Source organism: Podarcis tiliguerta, assembly GCF_965153285.1.
Source record: "Podarcis tiliguerta genome assembly, chromosome: 14".
Classification (NCBI taxonomy): domain Eukaryota; kingdom Metazoa; phylum Chordata; class Lepidosauria; order Squamata; family Lacertidae; genus Podarcis; species Podarcis tiliguerta.
The window spans coordinates 44937656-44952431 of record NC_139547.1 but is presented as its reverse complement, the minus strand read 5'-3'; the positions used below and the strand labels follow the sequence as shown (position 1 = coordinate 44952431).

Here is a 14776-nt window from a genome sequence, read left to right as displayed (position 1 = left end):
AATGGTGCAGTCTTTGATGTTGTGTGCATTTGGTTGTTGTTGAGCACATTAATAAAACCGCCTCTGCAGCACTCCCCCCCCCCCCCCAGCACTCTCCTCTCTGGAAACAGGTCTTAGTGACACTTGGAGTGTGCTCTTCCTCCTTTTCCGGGTGTTAGAAATTGTAGCTCCAGGACCTTCTTGGCAGCTCTTCATGGGCTAGCACAAGCACTGACTCTGTTTCCCCCTCGAACTTTGAGCCCGACGGGGATTTGCACTCGGGTCCCGCCTGTGGGCTTCCCACAGCACCTGTCTCGACAGCTGGCAGCTCGACAACACCCAGAGGGGCCGTGTCGGGATAAAGAAACCAAGTGAGATGAGAGGGGGGACCGTGGAGGGTTTAGACGACTAAGAAGCCTATGCAGAGCAAGAGGGGCGAAGGATTTTGGCAGGGCGGGAGCGAATTAAGAGTCAAAGTTGGGAGTTGCGTCCCAAGAGTGGTGTGCTAAGTCCGATCCCTTCTGTGTTTAGGTGAAGCCGGCTGTCTACTGGGAGTACATGAAAGCCATTGGACTCTGCATCACCTTCATGAGCATCTTCCTTTTTCTCTGCAACCACATAGCCTCACTTGCTTCCAACTACTGGCTAAGCCTGTGGACCGACGACCCTGTTATCAATGGGACGCAGCAGCACACAGACCTCCGGCTAGGAGTGTACGGAGCGCTGGGAACGTCTCAAGGTCTGCTTGCAGTCTCTCTTGGTTCTCGTCGCCTTGCTCAGTTTATCCAACTCCTCTGAAGGAGTTCCTCCACCTCCAGTTTGGGCCCGGCTTGCAGTCCTGATTTGGGGATTCTCATAGGTGTAGGGATGCAGGAAGCTGCCTTAAGACAAGCAGACCATTGGTCCATCAAGCTCAGTTCAATACTGCCTGGCAGCTGCATTCTGGGGACCTCCTGCTAACAATCGGATGCTCTGCCCCTGAACTATGGCCGTTCCCTTATCAGGAGGCAGGGATGGATGGTCCTTTGGCCTGATCCAGAAGGGCTCCTGTCACGTGCTCATGTTCACTGCCTGCAGTAGCAATCCTGCTGGTTTCCTCCTTCTCCCCTTGTTTGTGGGGCCTGGAATAGGGTGCCTTTGCACGTAAGTCAGCAACCTCGAATAGGCGTCAAGGGAGTTGCCCTGGGCCTCCTGGCAGGAGCACCCTTTGCTTGAGGACACGGCGACACTTGATTCTGTTTGGCAACGTTTCTCCAAGCTTTTCCAAGAGCTCAGTGGCTGGGAAGGGTTCAGTCCAGGTCGTGGCTCCGAAAGATCACAGACAGGAGGGAAGCTGGGGTCGGGCTGCTTCCTGGCTTTCTTCTGCAGAGAATGGTAAACCCTTTAGAAAGAAGTGTATTCTGAGTTGGGGATTCCTGTGGTCTGAAGGGCTTAGCCCAAGTTCTAGCTCCTCCTCAGGGCACAACCAGTTTGCTGGCACTGGGTGCTGAGCCGAGGGGCACCACAACAACAACAGAACAGAAGGCAATAGATGGGTTGCCTCCCCCCCCCCCCCCGTTTAGGGCCTGCACCTCTCTCCTCTCCCCACCCCCCTCACACATGCACCCCTTAAACCTTAGACCGCCCCACAGTCTCTCAGGACATCCCAGACTTTATTCAACTCCTTGCAGAAAAGAAATTCATGGCAAACACAGAAGAAAATCCTTCAGTGGAACTGTGGAGTAGTTTTCGACAGTGGTAGGCTCCATTCGCGAGCCCGCTGTGTTAATAAGGTCTTCCGTCCGTTCGTTCATAAGCAAAGTTGAAGGGAAGGACACCGTCACTTAAGGGTGTTTTTTGTGCCTGCCTCCCTAAAGGTATTGCTGTGTTTGGCTACTCCATGGCTGTTTCGATTGGAGGGATATTTGCTTCCCGCCGTCTCCACGTCAACTTGCTCCACAACATTCTGCGGTGCCCCATGAGCTTCTTTGAGCGGACGCCCAGCGGGAATTTGGTGAACCGTTTTTCCAAAGAAATCGACACCATTGACTCCATCATCCCCCAGATCATCAAGATGTTCATGGGCTCCATGTTTAACGTCATTGGGGCCTGCATCATTATCCTCCTGGCCACCCCAGTGGCTGCTGTGGTCATTCCTCCCCTGGGATTCATCTACTTCTTTGTACAGGTACGCAAAGCTCTTGTCCCTGGTTCTAGCTCTGCCTCAGATTCCCCCTTAGCCAAGCTGGTTCTTGGTGAGACCGTGTTAGCAAACTCCGCAGTTGGCTGCCGCTTCAAGCGGGAATCTTCATTCAGTCCTTTAAGCCAGTGTTTGTCAAACGTGGGTCCCCACCAGTCGTCGTTGGACTACAACCCCCAGCATCCCTGACCACCGGTCCTGCTAGCTAGGGATGATGGGAGTTGTAGTCCAGAGCATCATGAAGACACCAGGTTGGTGTGGCATAGCAGTGGGTGCCGCTCCTTCTAATATAATGACAACCCCTCTTGTGTGCTCTTCCATCAAAGAATAAGCTGGCCACACTTACGCCAGACATTCGCTGTGTGTCTTTCTCCGTCACCCCTTTTAGGAGGTTTACTGCTCATTAGCCAAGTAACCAAAGCTTCTCAGATTGCTTATTTGGTGAAGGAACCAAATAAGAGTCTGCTGGGCAGGCACAAGGTACTTCTTGGCAGAACCAGTCTTGGATCAGTGACTGCTCAACTTAAATATACAAAGCAGGATATCAAAAATAGATGAATTGATGTCAAAGTGCTGCAAGCAAATAAACAAAATCTAACTACAGTGGTACCTCGGTTTCTGAATGTAATCCATTCTGGAAGACCGTTCGAGTTCTGAAACATTTGAAAACCGAAAACTCAATAGCCAACAGCTAGGCCTCTTGACCTTGCACTTGGCGGAAGCTGTGCGGCATCTTTGACTTCCGAGGTGTGTTCAAAAACAGAAGCATTTACTTCCGGGTTTACGGTGTTCAAAAACCGAAACGGTCGTCAACGGAGGTGTTCAAAAACCGAGGTACCACTGTATAATAAAAATTCATAGTTCCCAGAGTCAATGCTGGGGATTTTCTTCTGTAATCATACAACCAGTGCTTTTTTTCTTTAAAAAAAAATGTTTAGGGGTACTCTCATTTTGACTCAAGAAGATCACCATTTTATAGTTCAAATCAGGAAAAATAAATACAGTAAATGGACAAAAGTACAAAGATTCACAAAATGTTTAGGGGTACGCACTGCATATAACTAGTATAACCTCATTGCCCTTCCTTGAGGGTGCATTTGTTAGGACCTTTAAAGCTCTAAACGGCCTCAGCCCAGTATACCTGAAGGAGCGTCTCCCCCTTGTGGTGGTTCCCTCATAGCGAGAAGTGAAGTTACAGGAAACTAGGCAGAGGGCCTTCTCAGTAGTCACACCTGCCCTGTGGAACGCCCTCTCGTCATATGTCAAGGAAATAAACAACTTTCTGACTTTTAGAAGACATCTGAAGGCAGGTCTTTATAGGGACATTTTTAAATGTTTCATGTTTTATTGTGTTTTTATATTTGTTGGAAGCCATCCAGTGCAGCTGGGGTGACCCATTCAGATGAGCAGAAGATAACTCCTACTATTAGTTCATTTGCTAGAGGCCTCCATATTTCTCTTTCCTCACTTGGCCAGTTCCTTGTGCCTGCAGCTGCTTCTCTATCATGGAGGAGTTCCAGCTCCATCTTGGAAGCACAACGTCTGGCTTCTAGGGTGAAAATAATATATGTAGAGGTCCTTTCCCAAAAGGCAGCAAGCATCCTTCGTATTTATCGATGCCAGAGATACAAATTCACCATTCTGCTTCCCCGTCCCCATGCACAGAGACAGCAGGAAATTTAATCCTCGCTTAAACGGCAGGATGAACGGGTGCAGAATTGAAGCGGGTTTCCTGTTGTGGTAGTTAAGCAGTGCGTGTTTGTTGCATGCAGCGCAGTTTCCAGTCCGCTGCAGTTCAGCTTCTGACAACATTATGCATCTTTGTGTCTGCTGCAGCAAAATGTCACATCATTGACTGTCAGGGAACTGCCATAGGAGCCAGAAGGAGAGGGAGGGCTCCAGAGGGATTCCGGAGAGCGTCCCGGGAGGGAGAGAAGCAGCACATCTTCTGGGGAAGGAAATCAGCGTAGCACCAGTGGAGGAGGGGGGCGGATGGGGGAATCGGCAAGGTGGCTCCAAGACTCCTCGCCGGGGACCAGCGGGGAGAGCACAGGTCCTCCGATGCCCACACTCTCCCTGCGCAGAAGGCTTCCGCGCAGGGGAAGTAGGCGGAGACTAGGCGTCAAAGAACTTTTATGCTGGAAGAAGTTCAAGAAACGCCCACTGACGGATTCTGCCAGCGATTGAGACAGCCACGGGCGAGTGGCTGTCCAGACAGAAAGGGTTCACTCAGGCAACCCACCCAGGTGTGGCGCCGATTTACGCACGAGCAACCCCTAGAACCATTACATTGACTATGTCATAAATTACACATTTCATTGCAGCATTACATTATTCCACACCCAGTCATTTCAGTGCATGGGTCATTCATGTCAGTGCAGGGGAAACGCAGTGCAAATGGGTGAGGTCGGGAAAGTCAGCGTTTATATATAGTTTATGGGCTGAAAAGCAGCAGCTGCAGCAGCTAAGAGGGATCATATTCCCTGGATTGATTTGCATCCCAGACACAGAACAATTTCCACTCCTGTTTCCATCAGGATTCCCTGACATCCCCAGCTACAGCTCCCAATCATCCCTGAGCATTGGCCACACTGGGAGGGGCTGGTGGGAGTTGTAGTTCGCATTGGCTATCAGAAGCAGAGTGGGTGCGAGCGGCCTCTTACCCATCACCTTGATTTCTCTGACCTGCCCCTTTCCAGCGCTTCTACGTAGCCACTTCCCGCCAGCTGAAGCGCCTGGAGTCGGTCAGCCGCTCCCCGGTCTACTCCCACTTCAACGAGACGCTGCTGGGGGTCAGCGTCATCCGAGCCTTCGAAGAGCAGAAGCGCTTCATAAAGCAGAGCGACGTGAAGGTGGACGAAAACCAAAAAGCTTACTACCCAAGCATCGTCGCCAACAGGTGGGTGGACGACCCAAGGAACGTTGGGTTTGAGTTACAGAAATCTTTTCCCTGCTACCAGTCTGTATGAGTACAGTGGTATAGGTTAAGAACTTAATTCATTCTGGAGGTCCGTTCTTAACCTGAAACTGTTCTTAACCTGAGGTACCACTTTAGCTAATGGGGCCTGCCGCTGCGCCGCCGCCGCACAATTTCTGTTCTCATCCTGAAGCAAAGTTCTTAACCCGAGGTGCTATTTTTGGGTTAGCAGAGTCTGAAACTTGAAGCATCTGTAACCTGAAGCGTCTGTAACCCAAGGTACCACTGTACCTGGGGGATTTCATACACATTGGTCCTTCAGCTCCAACAACACTCCGTTGGAGTTGGTTCAGAATTTGAGGCCCTCTGCTGGACGTTTGTGGAGGCGAGCAGAATTGTTCCTGAGTCCCAAACTCCAATCCCTAGTTAAACTTGGGGCACCTTGAGCATGTCAGCTGGTCCTGAGGATCTGTTTCTTAAGTTTTGACCAGCTTTTAATTCCCTGTGCAAACTTTTCACGACCAACTACCAGCCCACGTACACTAGTGGCCAAAATTGTGGAAACCTTTCGGAAAAAGTGTATTTCCGAGGTTTGATGGTTCATAACACCACTTTTTTTGGAGTAATACCATATAATTATGTATCAATGGAAAGAGAATTTAATGAAGAATGTAATGCAAGAATGTTTGTTTAATTATCTGTATTCTATCAAATGTTATAGCCAAATAACCAGAGAGCCAATCAGGTGTCATCTTGTTTTGGCAATGATGGCTCATAACACCACTTTTTTGAACTTCACTTTGCCCATGTGATTTACTGCTGGTTGGCTCCTGACACCCATCATCTGAAGACCACTGCCCTGTCCTCACTTGATGCACCAAATAAAGCAGGTTTTTTCCTACAGGAGCTCATGGTCTCTTTAAACCCCCTGGTCTCTTTAAACCAGAAAGATTAATATGGCTGCATTTGTAGAATGATCAATTCCAAAGGGCGTTGATGGGCTTTAAAATTCTGCCCTCATCTGTTGGATGATCACCAGGAAATGCTTGATCCGAGCCTGCATTACATTCTTCATTAAATTATCTTTCCGTTGGTATATAATTTTATGGCATTACTCAAAAAAAAAAAAAGAAGGTCGTGTTATGAGCCATCAAACCTTTTTGACCACCAGTGTATACTGCTCCCCCTGTTTCTTCCCCCCGCTCTGCAGTGCTCCCCCCCCCGTCCTCACGCAGGTGGCCTGCAAAGGCCTGGTGGGTATTAAAAGAAGCCCCCTCTTTCCTTCCAGGTGGCTCGCAGTCCGGCTGGAGTACGTTGGGAACTTCATCGTCCTCTTTGCCTCTCTCTTTGCCGTCATCGCCCGCAATAGCCTGAGCCCTGGACTGGTCGGGCTCTCCATCTCCTATTCGCTGCAGGTAGCCCACGGAAAACAGGCTGGGTTTGCTTTTGGAGCAGAAGCCTAATAATCTTTTTAAGAAAACCTTTTTGAGGGGTGCGGTTCTTCATTTTTGGTGGATAAGCTATATAGATAATTCAGCAAGGAGAGAATTGTGCTTTTTAGGTAGCATTTAGTGAAAGGTTAGGCAATGTTAAGGGGGCAATCCTGTTGCTTTCTGGGAAGGCGGCTGAGGGTGCTGTAGGCCCCCTCTTCTGCAAGAATGTGAGGTCAATCGCTGGAGGCAGTCTCAGTGTGACGGAGGCAGGGTGTATACAAGGAGGCAGTGGACCCATAGAATCTATGCAGTCTCATTCCCCTGGCCCTAGTACAGGAATTGGCCCTCCAGATGTTGCTAGGACTACAACTCCCATCACCCCCCACCAGCATGGTCAGGGATGATGGATGCTGTAGTCCATAACATCTGATGGTTCTCCATCGCTGCCCTAAAACCATGCCGCTCATCGAGCTGGCCTGGTTAATCTGTGGGCAGGGATGAGGAAAAATAAGCCACCAGACCCCTTTCCCCCCACCACCTGAATTGGCAGGGGGCTTTGGATGCAACAGTAGCTCCACTGTGGAATTTCTCTTCTTCATCCCCGACCGCCTAGGTAAGATACTTGTGTTAAAAAGATAGTACTTGCAATAAAACAATTCCAGCCCCCAAACGAGGAGCTGTTCTGTCTGTGCTCTGACTCTAGGAATTAACATTCGGACATGAGGTCCTTCCTCTTGCAATTCTGAAATTCTTCTTGATCTGAGCCTCTCTCTCTTGCTTTTTCTGCATGTGCAGATTGGCTCTTAACTCTATAAACAAAGACAGCATGCCTGAGACCTCCTTGTTAAACAAGGCAGTGCTTCATGAAGATGTAGACTTTTTAATGGTTTGTCGAAACCTCCCTGGCTTCAAAATTTTCACCCGGAGGTAGAGGAGGAGATAACGTCCGAAACAATACACGAGTCCTCAAGCATGTTCATCAGGCAGAACTTGAATGGGCAGCTTGCTGGGATGTATTCAAAACACATATTTGGGGCCTCTGTTCATTCTTGTTAGATCACCACTTACTTGAATTGGTTGGTTCGCATGTCGTCCGAGATGGAAACAAACATTGTTGCTGTGGAAAGAGTCAAAGAATACTCTGAGAAGGAGAAAGAGGTAAGTTTAAGGCCGCTCCTCTACCTGCAGTTTTGAGGGCGCATTGTAAGCCTGTGGGTTACCCAGGTACAGGGATCTGCATTTCCTGCTGCTCACCCAGCAGATGAGGGCAGAATTTTAAAGCCCATCGATGCCCTTTAGAATTGATCGTTCTGCAGATGCAGCCATATTCGTCCTTCTGCTTTAAAGAGGCCACGGGATTTACAGTGGCGTGAACTCTGCTTTATTTGGTGCATCAAGTGGGGACTGGGCAATGGTCTTCAGATGATGGGTGTCAGGAGCCAGCCAGCAGTAAATCACATGGACAAAGTGAAGTTAACTCTTTATTGGAAAAACAGGATCTGCACAGGGGTGACCTATAGAAAGCACCTGAAGGCAGCCCTGTACAGGGAAGATATTAATAGTTGATGCTTTATTGTAGTTTTTTACTGGCTAGGGCAACCCAGTCAGATGAGCAGAATATAAATAATAAGATCATTATTATTATTACTTCTATTATTACTATGCACAGCAACTCTGTTTCTGAGGCCAAGAATGTAGCATTTGGCTCCAGGTTGCTATGCCAGAGGACTGGGGGTGATATGATGGTATAAAATACTGGTAAATTGTTTGGGGATAATTCAAATGGAAATTCCCAGGTGTCCAAAAAAAAAAAAGGCTATTTATGTATGTACTGCGGCCCGTGTTTCATTAGCCCCAAAACTGAAAACGAGCAAGGTCCCAACTAAAGAATAACGGCAACTTAAGCTGATGGAATATGCGCAGCTTGCAGACAATAGATAAAATAAGAAAACAAGAAGAAAGTGCATTTAGAGAAGATTGGAAAATGTTTATTGAATATGTGGGAGGGATTTGTGTACACTTAAAAACGCTGGCAGCATTAAGATCAATTCAACAGTGTAAATAAGTTTTGATGGATGTAATAATGGAATGCAGAATGGTTTGGTTTATGTAAAGTATGCAGGGATTTATGATAAGCAAAATGAACCATGGGAAGAGAAGAAGGGAAGTCACTGAATAGTGGAATAGCTGCCCTGCTAAGTCAGACCAGAGGTGCATCTTGAGTAGCATCCTGGTTTTCTGCCGTGGCTCTCGGGAAGCTCACAAGCAGAGCAGGAAGCATGAGACTCTTAATCTCTGGGTCGTGGGTTCGAGCCCCACATTGGGCAAAAGATTCCTGCATTGGAGGGGTTTGGACTAGATGTTTGTTGTGGTCCCTTCCAACTGCATTCTCCAGTCATGGATGATGGGTGGTGGTTCTCCCCCATGCTGTTGGGGTCTACTAGGTGGCACATCAGAGGCTAATAATGGAAGCTCCTGGCTTTTTTTCTTTCTCTCAGGCAGAGTGGACCATTAAGCAAACAGCCCCACCAAGCAACTGGCCCCACGAAGGCAAGGTGGAGTTCAAAGGCTATGGCCTTCGCTACAGGGACAACATGGATTTGGTCCTGAGGGACATCAACATCACCATAGATGGAGGAGAAAAAGTGAGTGCCGGGACTCATTAATGGACACTGAAGCCGGGGGGTGGGGGAGTTAAGAAGGCAGAGAAGGTGCTCTTGTAGGAAAGGGGAGGAGGGAGGGAAGTGGAGCCTCTACAAAGCCTTAAATGGCTCAGGGCCGCAGTATCTCAAGGACCACCTCTCCGCATAGGAACAGTCCCTGACACTGCATTCATCATCTAAGGCCCTTCTTCTTGCGCCTCCTCCATGTGATGTCTGGAGGGTGGCAACAGGAGAACAGGGCCTTCTCTGTAGTGGCTCTCCATCTGTGGAATGCTCTCCCCAGGGAAGTTCACCTGGCACCTTCGTTGCGTATCTTTAGGTGCCAGGCAAAAACAGTCCCTCTTCAACCAGGCCTTGGTAAAATCTATGGCCTTTCAAAGGTGTTTGCAGGAGGGTTTTGATTTAATGTAAATATTTTTGTGTTTTCATTCTGCATTTAATGTGGTAAACCGCCCTGTGATCTCCGGGCGACATATATAAATTTAATAAATAAAGGAAGAGCTGAGGCTGAAAAGAAACTGTGTGGAAGGGAAAGGTGGAAAGGCAGAATTTGTGGGAGGTGAGAGGAGACAATAAAGGAGCCTTGATCAAGAAGAGTATCAAAGATAGAGGGGTTTTTTTTAGGGCTGCCTGGCATGTTACTTTTTGAAGATGTGAAGGACACACACACACACACACACACACACCGCTCGCCCATTGCCTCTCCATGTCTTCAGGCAACTTGAAACTTAAAACAGTAGTTTCAAGGGTGGGCGTTCCGTTTTCCAAGACTCCTGTGTGCCAAGGAGTCCATAAAGCAGGGCCAGGGAACCTGTGGCCTTTCAGCTGTTGTGTGGCACTTCTGCTCCCATCAGCAGGGATGATTCAAACTGCATTTCAGCATCCGGCTCGGCCGCAGGTGTTCCCTGGCCGTGCCATAACAAATGCAGTTTCTTTCCCGCTTTGCAGAGCTGCAGTGTTTTCCAAGCAGAGCTTGCTAGTCCAGGTTTCTTAGAAGAAGTCTCTTCTTTCCTCAGTCTGGAGGGGAAGGGCAGGACGATCCCCTTCAGATACAGCCAGCATCCTTCGTCCTCTTGGCTCCAGCCTTGCTTTCCAGAACTAAGAGCATTGTGGCTCCTTCCCCTTCCCCTCCCCCACCCCCTTCTGCCCTTCTCAATAGGTGGGCATCGTTGGGAGAACAGGAGCTGGAAAGTCGTCCCTGACTCTCGGCTTGTTCCGCATCAACGAGGCAGCCGAAGGGGAGATTCTCATTGATGGGATTAACATTGCAAAGATTGGGCTCCACGACCTTCGCTTCAAGGTCACCATTATCCCCCAGGTAAGCGGGAATCTCTGCTCATGCCCACAATTTGACTATTTTGTTAGGAGCTGTGCTTTCTAACTCCTTTGGCTGTGTTCACTGCTTATGCCGCCTCGTTACAGGCTTGAGTCCACTGATCTTAATGGGTGCCTGGTTTTATTTGCTTTCTACATGCATATGCAGCTTCTCTGCCAAAGCATTTCAGGTGGTGCCAAGAGAGAGAACGCAAACGCAGAGGGGAAGCAAATATTTGCAAGGCCATGTCAGATGGCTGACCAAGGCAGTTTCGGGAGGGAGTTGGTCTTTGCTGGCATGAGTATAGGGCAAGCCCATCTTTTGTGTTGGCTCATATACGTTCTTGATGAATTTACTTTCAAATGGCCTCTGAAGTTGCTCTGTAGATGGAGGGTGGAGCCCCTTTTTTTTGCACACATGTAAGAGGCAGGTAGGGATGCGGGTGGCGCTGTGGGTTAAACCACAGAGCCTAGGGCTTGCCGATCAGAAGGTCGGCGGTTCGAATCCCCGTGACGGGGTGAGCTCCCGTTGCTCGGTCCGTGCTCCTGCCCAGTTCGAAAGCACACCAAAGTGCAAGTAGATAAATAGGTACCGCTCCGGCGGGAAGGTAAATGGCGTTTCCATGCACTGCTCTGGTTCGCCAGAAGTGGCTTAGTCATGCTGGCCACTTGACCCAGAAGCTGGCTCCCTCGGACAGTAAAGCGAGATGAGCGCCGCAATCCCAGGGTCGGCCACGACTGGACCTAGCGGTCAGGGGTCCCTTTACCTTTACCTTTTTAAGGGGCAGGTGGGCCTCATCAACCTGGGAAGGAAGCCCATCTAGGAGAAGGAAAACTCTGATCCTAACCTGTTGCAGGATATCTTTGGAGAAGAGAAGAAGGCTAAGGGGTAAACCCTACACATATCTAGTTGGTTGGACGGCGCCTTGTACACCTTCTTCCAGCAACTCCCGCATCCATGCTGGTGCCAAACGTCTTGCTCTGCTTTCCTTTGGGCTGAGAGGGGAGTCTTGTCGTCTGGGCAGCCCAAGACCCCCATGCACACTGCCCAGGCTTCCATCACGGGGAGGTCTCTTCGGTGCTGCAAGCGCAGCAGTTTGACTTCACTCCCAGAGGCGCACTCCATTGTCGTATCGAGACAGATGGATGCCAACAGGATATATACGTATGAACCTAAGAGGAGATTAAACTTGTGCCTACAAAGGAATGCTCTAGCAGCTGCTTGCTCACCTTGTTTCTTCTTAAAGTGCAAATGTGCACATTAATTTCTGAAAGGATTTGGACGCACAACCAGTGGCCTCTGGTTCCTACAGTACACCCACATTGCATTCTTGTTAGTGTGTAACCCACTAGTCCCATGGACATGACCTCTGCTGAGATCTGCCCAGTCCTGCTGCCAAGGCTGATTTCTAGATACCCAGGCAGGAAGGAGGTCTGTTGGAGGGCACTTCGCTTGTGGCTCAAGCGTTTCCTGCATTGGAAGCATTTGCGTGTAGGTGGAGAGAGGAAACGGGGTTCTGACTCGCCTCAGCCCCTCTCCGAATGACCAGCGGTCAGGGAGCATGGGAGTTGTAGGCCAGCAACGTTTTGAGGGCACCAAAATGTCTACCTCTGTTGTAGACTAATGCGCACACCTACCTTATTATAAATTTCTGAAATGTGCACTGCAGACCTGATTGATGGCTTTCAGTGTGGTGTAGTGGTTAAGAGCGGTAGTCTTGTAATCTGGTGAACCGGGTTTGCATCTCCGCCCCTCCACATGCAGCTGCTGGGTGACCTTGGGCCAGTCACACTTCTCTGAAGTCTCTCAGCCTCACTCACCTCACAGAGTGTTTGTTGTGGGGGAGGAAGGGAAAGGAGAATGTTAGCCGCTTTGAGACTCCTGAAGGGGAGCGAGAGGCGGGATATCAAATCCAAACTCCTCCTCCTCCTCCTCCTCCTCCTCCTCCTCCTCCTCCTCTTCTTCTTCTTCTTCTTCTTCTTCTTCTTCTTCTTCTTCTTCTTCTTCTTCTTCTTCTTCTTCTTCTTCTTCTTCTTCTGTTCTCCAAACAGGACCCCATCTTGTTTTCTGGCTCCCTGCGCATGAATTTGGACCCTTTCGACCAATACTCCGATGAAGACGTCTGGACGTCTTTGGAACTCGCTCACTTGAAAAACTTTGTCTCGGCACTCCCTGATAAACTCAACCACGAGTGTTCCGAAGGAGGAGAAAACCTCAGGTACTGTACAGTTTCTGCCCCTTTTTATTTTCCTTTCCAATCCCGCTATCTTAGGTTTCCCCAGCTGTTCGTTGGACTACAACTCCCGTCATCCCTAGCTAGCAGGACCAGTGGTCAGGGATGATGGGAGTTGTAGTCCAACAACAGCTGGGGACCCAAGATTGAGAAACACTGAGCTACAACATTAACCTCTTTATGCCATTCTGGAACCCTGGGCATCTGTGTGTGCAAGTCTGGCTGAGGGTACCCTTTTCACTCTCACTTCTTTTTAAGACCAAGTCCCACACTGTAAAAAACCCCCTAACCTCTCAGTGCAAAACCCACATTTTGTCCACATAATATGTCGTAATGGCACACTCCCTTGGGCCGTAAAAGAGTCCTCACTTTAGGAGCATTGGGTGAGGACACGTAATTGCACAAAAAGCTTAAGTCTAATACAATCATACCTTGCCTCCTGAAAACCTTAGGAGTCGAACGTTCCAGCTCCCGAGCGATCAAAAACCGGGAGTGTTCTGGTTTTCGAACGTTCTTTAGGAAGCTGAACGTCTGAAGGGGCTTCCACGGCTTCCGATTGGCTGCAAGAAGCTTCCTACAGCCAATCAGAAGCCGTGCTTTGGTTTTGGAAGTCGAGCGGACTTCCGGAACGGATTCTGTTCAACTTCCAAGGTATGACTGTACTGGAATCCAAATCAAAGCGAAATCCTGCAAAATCTGGTTCTTAGGGTTTTTCTCGGCTTTTTAGCAGAGGATCTATTTGGTCATTTTCCTCATGATCACAGAATGCAGGTTTCTGCCTCCTGTTGGACATAGAATATTAAGGAATGATGTTAGATATTTTTCGAAAGAGCCTGTTGAATTGAGTTGTGCAGTAGCTTTTAAATAAGCTGTTTAGATTTTGTTTTTTTACAAAAGGTTGGCCTTTTCTGGGTCCCAGATCATGGGTGCACATTTGCAGCTGCTTTTTCTTTTCGAAATAAAAGTGAAAGTGGCTAATTCAAGTAGGTTCTTTAAAAACCTGATTAATTAGCTATTTGGCCCTGAAATGGACTGTTGTTAGAGATTCAATTTTTAAAGTTTTTGTGTGTGTTTTACTCTCTGTCTCCAGTGTTGGCCAGCGACAGCTGGTGTGCCTTGCTCGAGCCTTGCTTCGGAAATCCAAAATCCTGGTTTTAGATGAAGCTACAGCGGCCGTGGATCTTGAAACAGATGACCTCATACAGTCAACAATCCGGACGCAGTTTGAGGGCTGCACAGTCCTAACGATAGCACACCGGTTGAACACGATCATGGACTATACACGGTAAAAGTGGATGAACCATGCGAGTATCTGAGGAGAAGAGAGTTTGGAAAGGCTCTATTGTGTTAGCTTCTGTGTTGTATACATCTCTCTCTCTCTCTCTCCTTTAAAAAAAAACAAAACAAAAAAACCAACCCATTTGTGCTCTTTCATCCCTGCTTTACTGAAACCGCTGCTGTTGTTTAAAACTGCCATTTTGCTTCCAGTGTACCTCCAGGCTTGCTTTACTCAAACTATTTATGTTGTTTTAAACAGTCACCATTTTCCTCTCAGTGTTCTTCCCTTCCAGCTGTACTTAAATTTCTCCCTTTTTCATTCCTCAGCTGCCTCGTGTGATAGGATATAGATGAAATTATTATTATTATTATTATTATTAGTCTATTTATTTATTTATACTCCGTCCCCCTGGCTACGTTTCCCCAGCCACTCTGGGCAGCTCCCAACAGAATATTAAAAGCACATTAAACCATCAAACATTAAAAACTTCCCTAAACAGGGCTGCCTTCAGATGTCTTCTAAAAGTCAGATACAATTGTGTTGTTGTTGTTTAGTTGTTTAGTCGTGTCCGACTCTTCGTGACCCCATGGACGCCAGGCACTTCTGTCTTGTCTTCCACTGCCTCCCGCAGTTTGGTCAGACTCATGTTTGTAGCTTCGAGAACACCGTCCAACCATCTCGTCCTCTGTCGTCCCCTTCTCCTTGTGCCCTCAATCTTTCCCAGCATCAGGGTCTTTTCCAGGGAGTCTTCTCTTCTCATGAGGTGGCCAAAGTGATC

The 14776-nt window shown here is 48.4% G+C and overlaps 2 protein-coding genes across 7 annotated transcripts in view; both read left to right on the top strand.

Moving 5' to 3' along the window:
- Positions 1-14776, top strand: part of CIITA (class II major histocompatibility complex transactivator) — a 1021617-nt gene that overhangs the window by 497254 nt on the left and 509587 nt on the right. The gene's annotated exons all lie outside the window — the stretch shown is intronic.
- The window catches only part of LOC310664329 (multidrug resistance-associated protein 1-like), a 76579-nt gene that overhangs the window by 58347 nt on the left and 3456 nt on the right, over positions 1-14776 (top strand). For all 5 annotated transcript variants that reach the window (XM_083413330.1, XM_083413329.1, XM_083413328.1 and 2 more), the window contains 9 exons: positions 511-718; positions 1836-2146; positions 4858-5057; positions 6364-6490; positions 7565-7666; positions 9007-9153; positions 10331-10489; positions 12538-12704; positions 13810-14004. In XM_083413330.1, the coding sequence (XP_083269456.1) occupies positions 511-718; positions 1836-2146; positions 4858-5057; positions 6364-6490; positions 7565-7666; positions 9007-9153; positions 10331-10489; positions 12538-12704; positions 13810-14004 (1616 nt within the window). The remainder of the gene's footprint in view (positions 1-510; positions 719-1835; positions 2147-4857; positions 5058-6363; positions 6491-7564; positions 7667-9006; positions 9154-10330; positions 10490-12537; positions 12705-13809; positions 14005-14776) is intronic.